This window comes from Parasteatoda tepidariorum, chromosome X2, assembly GCF_043381705.1.
Source record: "Parasteatoda tepidariorum isolate YZ-2023 chromosome X2, CAS_Ptep_4.0, whole genome shotgun sequence".
NCBI classification, from domain to species: Eukaryota; Metazoa; Arthropoda; class Arachnida; order Araneae; family Theridiidae; genus Parasteatoda; species Parasteatoda tepidariorum.
In genome coordinates, this window is record NC_092215.1 from 10,584,600 (window position 1) to 10,590,677 (window position 6,078).

The 6,078-nt window shown below is 30.1% G+C and overlaps 1 protein-coding gene across 1 annotated transcript in view; it reads right to left on the minus strand.

Moving 5' to 3' along the window:
* LOC107447490 (Synapse-associated protein 47kD) overlaps positions 1 to 6,078 on the minus strand; it is a 39,814-nt gene that overhangs the window by 20,468 nt on the left and 13,268 nt on the right. Inside the window, exons 5-6 of the mRNA XM_016062785.4 lie at positions 5,253 to 5,344; positions 1,883 to 1,945 (exon numbers count right to left, since the gene is read on the minus strand). Of these exons, the coding sequence (XP_015918271.1) occupies positions 1,883 to 1,945; positions 5,253 to 5,344 (155 nt within the window). The remainder of the gene's footprint in view (positions 1 to 1,882; positions 1,946 to 5,252; positions 5,345 to 6,078) is intronic.

Below are 6,078 nucleotides of genomic sequence, written 5' to 3' on the forward strand. Positions count from 1 at the left end.
TAAAGAAAGTTAAGCAGAATATGGACACTTTGACTGCAGAAGAGCTCCGAAATGCTGAAGATATACTAGTAAAGCTTACTCAAGCAAAATTCTTTGAAAGTGAGATACGAGCTCTCCAATCTAGTTTGGCTATTCCAGCTTCTTCTACTATTTTCAATTTAGCTCCTTATCTTGATGAAGAAGGTATCCTGAGAATCACATGAAGATTGGACGAAGGAGATTATTCCTTTGATGAGAAAAAGCCTATAATCATACCAAGACAGTCTAAATTTGCAGAGTTGCTTGTCAAGCGAGAACACGAAAATGTATTTCATTCTGGAGTAGACAGCATTCTAGTACAAATTCGGAGAAGATTTTGGGTGCCTAAAGGAAGACAATTAGTAAAAAAGGTTGTCTCGAAATGTTCGATTTGTCGCAGATACACAGCCAAGCCTTCCACCCAAATGACTGGACAGCTTCCAAAAGATCGAATTAGTGAAACTCCTGCTTTTACCGTATGCGGAATTGATTTTGCCGGACCAATCTACATCAAGGGTGAAAATGGAATAAAGAAATCATATATAGCCTTGTTCACATGTGCAGTCACGAGAGCAATACATCTTGAATTAGTCACAGACATGTCTACTTCGACTTTTCTGCTCGCATTCAGAAGATTTCTCTCTAGAAGAGGTGGTTGTCATACAGTCTACTCCGACAACGCCAAGACTTTTAAATGTACCAATAAAGAGCTTCAAAGATTATTTGATATTTTGGAAAATGCCGAATTCAAAAACTTTCTTGCTGCTAAGAGAATATCCTGGAAATTCATCGTCCAACTTGCCCCTTGGTGGGGAGGATTTTATGAAAGATTGGTAAAAAGTGTCAAAGAGCCTCTAAAAAAAATACTTCAAAAAGCTCTTTTAAATTTTGAATAGATAACCACTATATTGACTGAAATCGAAACCATCGTTAATCTTTGACCCTTGTCCTACATCACTAACGAAATTGGTGAACCGGAAATTCTTACCCCATCACAATTTTTAACCCTTGGTAAAGAAAAGGCAGAATATCCAGCCCATTTCACAGAAACCATCCATAGAGAATCCACCAAAAAGATTCTTATAAAAAGAAAAGAATACCACGCTACATTATTGGCTAATTTATGGAAGCGCTGGAAAGAGCGCTATTTGTTTAATTTGAGATCTGCACACAACTTTACTTCTCCTAACTTAACAAAATGTTTGAAAGTGGGAGATGTGGTTATGATGGAGGGCACCACAAAATCAAAACTATTATGGGACATAGGTATTATAACAAAAGTATTTCAAGGGCGTGATGGACTTGTAAGATCTTGCCTTATTCGCAAATCCAACGGCGAATATAAACGCCCAGTACAACTTATTTATCCTTTAGAACTCAATGACTGAAATGAACAATGATAATGTTTTTATTTTAATTTTCTTATTAGATTATGTTTTTTTTTATTTTCTTTCAAGTGAATATTTGCATCTCATTTCAAATTTATTTGCATTTAAATGTTATTTTTTTTAAAAATGTTTATGTTATTTTTGTCTAATTTTTATGTTTAAAATTTTAGTGAACTCGGAGGAGTTCAAGTGGGGAGTGTTGAGGATTTATAATAACAGATGGCGCTGAGCGCAAACAATTTTTTTATTATTTTTTCTTCACTTCTTAAGTTTTAGTTTAGATTCAACCCACTGAACCACAATGAAATAAAATCCTTTTTATTATTACAATTTGTGTAATTATTGTTGAATTCGAGTTATGAACAGTTTTAAACTGTTAAAAATAACATTTCTTTTACATATAAGTAGTAGTTACTTCTGAAATATTATTTTAACATGTAAAAATATTTAACATTTAGATTAACGAAATAAAATACCTTTAATACTATCTTCAGATGAACTCTTTGCTGGAGAAGTAGGTGTGGAATCACCACTACTACCTAAGAGAAAAAAAAGTTACAAATATTTTTCTAAAATGAAGAATAGAAAAATTAGGTAAAAGGAGATTTAATTGTAGTAACGCTCCTTAGTTCCAGAGACATGTTTGAAATACAGATCAAAAAATATTTAGGATTTTTCAGATCTAATTTCTAAGTATAAAAACATCAAACCAGAGCAAGATTGAGTGGAGATTACTCAAAAATATATTTAGAGCCATGCTAGGGGGCCAAAAATTTAGAAATGAAAAACTGGTTTTTGTCATTTTGTGATAAAGTTACAAAAATCCATTCTATATTTTGAGTACAAATTTTGAAGCATAGAATCAAAAAATAATTTTGATCATGTTCAATTTAATACACATCTGAATAATGAGATGCTAAGAAAATTTTTACAAGTTCTCCGCCTAATTCTTTAATTTTATCAATTATCTTTTACTTTAAGTCACAGAAGTTTGGTCTTTCAAACTATCTGCAGTCACTTAAAAAAAACAAAAGTTTCTGGGATACTAAAGATGTCTATAAAATAATTAAGTTTAGTAAAAGGTGAAAAAAAAATTTCCAAGGTCTTGTTTTCTTTCACTGACTTAACATTTTTAAAAGAGTTCTTCGTTTTGATAGGGACTAAAAAATACTGCTGTTGCTGCTTTTAAGTATTTTTTGATTACTACTTTAAATTTTATTTCAATTTAAACTTAACTAAACATTTTTTATATTTGTATGTATATTTTATTTTTCAAAATAATAGGTGTTTTCTCCTTCAAATGTTAACAGTTAAAGAGAAAACTAACCTTCATATATCTTCTTTGCTGATATCGTACCAGCTCCTGACGAAATTCTTCCTAGTATTTTGTGTTGATAAAACAGATCAAGAGGTAGCAAGATGTGTACTCAAACCATCTGGTTTTACCACGCTAGTGGGGTAAAACTGGGTACACATGTTAATTCCAAGGAAACTTAGAAATGCTAGAATTTCAGTGAAAAAGTCGCAGGCATTTCTATTGCCCCCACTACTTTGAATTAATTGCCAATATTGCAATATGTTACAGCAATTGCCATTGAACATGAATTTTGATTTTGCAATCAACTCTTATTTCGAATAAAAATAGGGTACGGGCAAAAACAACAGAAAAAGCGGATTCTATCAAATGGCAGATAAGTCTCATTCCTCATTTATATGAATGCAGGGGTCTGTCTAGGTTTTTCTGAGAGGTACCTATTTTGTGAAAATTTAGACATAATTTGTGAAAAATTAAAAATTACATTAAAAAATCAACACAAAAATATGGTAAATATATGGATTTATTGTTTCCTATGGGATACAAAAATAAAATTTTAAGAAAAAGTAATTTGTGAAACTACCGTTCTTCCTACAGTTGAATTTGTGAAGGTACCGCTAAACGGTAGTAAATTTGCCCTGGACAGACTCCTGGAATGCAATAATTGTTTTTCACCAGCGTTGAAAAGAATATATAATATTATAGGTACTATTACTGCATTTAGAAAGGGGTGAATAGTAATTATTTCCCTTTTGCAGTCTGCTAGTCATCATCACATTAAAAAAATTTAAACATCATAACATCTATGGCAGCAACTGCTAAAAAAAAGAACGACAACAAAATCAAGCAAATCATACTTTTCAAAATGGTGTGTTTATAGATCCATTTGTTGTAAATTAATATTGTATTAAAAATATCTGATTTAAAAAACAATGTTGAAATCAATAGCAATGAATGCCAAGAAAATGTATTGAAAAAGCAATAGAATCATTGCATCAAAAACAGGGTGCATAGCCAAATCTCGCAACAAAAAATAAGCAGCATTAAAGTACTTTTCAAGCACTCAAAAATATTTACTACCACTATAACAAAATGCAAAATAATTTTCAAAAACTTTACAGTAGCATGATAAAATAACTAGTTTCTGACAAAGAGCTCTTTTCTTGATTATATTGGCCACCATAAAAAGATAGAGAGATTCTTCGGTCCGATTTCAGAGGAAGGAAAATTAAGCCTGAAATTAATTAAGAGTATCTTGCAAAATGCATCAGAGTTGCACATGAGAGTGTAAGAATCTCACCAAACCCAGCTCAGTAGTCACTCTCAAGTATTTCTTCATATATGTAACATTTGCGCTATCATAATACGTTACAGACCAATGGCACACTGAAATAGATTGTGGTTAAATGAATTGTGAAAATGCTGACTAGAACAATGTGAAAACCATGCTCTTGCATAATACATACCAAAAATAGACATGGTAAAGAAAAAAAATCTCATTTTCAAAAAGGAAAAATTTAGCACTTTTTAATAACACTCAATGAAAAAAGCACCTTTAAGGGCTTTTAAAAAATGAAAATCAAAAATATGCACCATCAAGCACTTTTTAAAAACGTTACACACCATGAAAAAGTAATGTATCATTCAAATTTCCTCATATTGTATGAAATACATTGCGATCGTTAAAAACTATGTTAAAATATAAATACCACATGAATTTACAATACTATCGGCAAAAACTGATCACATCGAAAAGTGATTATTTATATGTGCAATTCAAATTTCATACGTTGTAGTACAATATAAAATGAAAAATACCACAATTTCAAAACCATGAGGAAATGAGAAACATTAACTACTAAAAAAACAGGGGAATCCTCACATTAAAAGTGAATAATCAAATGTGTGATTTAAATTTTGCGTGGCATAATAAAATTGTACTAAAAATATCGAGATTTTAAAAAAAATTTGAAAGTTTACAGCAATAATTGTAAAAAAAAAAGGATTGAAAGCCTTGTTGATTTAAGACACTGAGGCAAATTCAGTGTGCCAAAAAGTGATTACTTAAATGCGCTACTCGTACTTTGCGTGTCGTAATAGTAGTATTTTAAAAGAAATCACTAGAATATCAAAAATTATAACTAAGAAATGAAAGAAATCAGGATTTTAAAAACCAAGTTAGAATTCATAACATTTGTTACCTTTAACGGTATACAAGAAAGGCAATCTTTTGAAAATGATAATAATTTTTTTTTGTTTTCCAAATGAAAAATTTTTCTACAAGAACACTGTAATGCTCTGCTACAATGTCACTGTGATTCTGCCACAGGGTTCATTACTTACATAAATCTTATTTCACATGAAACCACATAACGCTAATTTAAATACTTGCTAGATTTCATGTGATTATCAAACATCATAAAAAAATAGCACTATTAAATATTATCAGGTACTATAAAATGCAAAATCTCAATAAATTAAATTCAATGAAAATAAAAATTCTAGCTAGGATATTACACAATTAAACTTACTCTTTTGGTGAGTCATTTTGCTGATTCGAGACGATTGTTTGACCAATGATACTCGATAGAAATAATTACGCCAAAAGTTCTCTTCATTGATTCTAATGAAGTATAGGTAAAAATCAACACATTTATAAAAGAATACATAATTTACATAATCTAAAAAATTATTCATATGTACAGTAGAGAACCAATTATCCGGGATGCTCGGGACCATCGCTATCCCGGATATCTGAATTTCCCGGTTTTCTGGATCGACCAAAAAGTGTCGTTAATCGATGTTTTATCGAACCCGAAGTATGTTTTATCGAACCCGAAAAGTGTAATGCATAAAGTAAGAGAAAAAAGAAAGGTACTCCTAACTTTAAAAAGAAAAAAAAATGTTAGAAATATAACATTTAAAAGAATAAAAAAATTTGCAAGTTTAGACAATAAAATAAAGTTTAAAAAATACAAAATTCTCATATTTATTTTTTAAAAATAATTACAATTCCTAAATTAAATAATCTAAACAAAACCAATGATTAAACAACGCAAGATAATTATACGGGGGGAAACGATAAAATAAAAGGAAAACTTATTAATCTAAATAAAAACACTTGAAAGTTATCGAACCGAAATGATAGTTAAAAAAGGCACTAGCATAAATATTAAAACCCGGAACAAGGCAAAAACAACGGAATTCAAAAAAAAAAAAAACCTAATGATAAAATTTATGAATAAAAAGAATTAATTTATTGAGTGCGAAATTTATCGCGAAAAGAAAAAAAAATCAAACGTAGTGGAATCAGAAAAACAAAACTGCAATCTGCTTCATAAAATAATCCTATGTTTA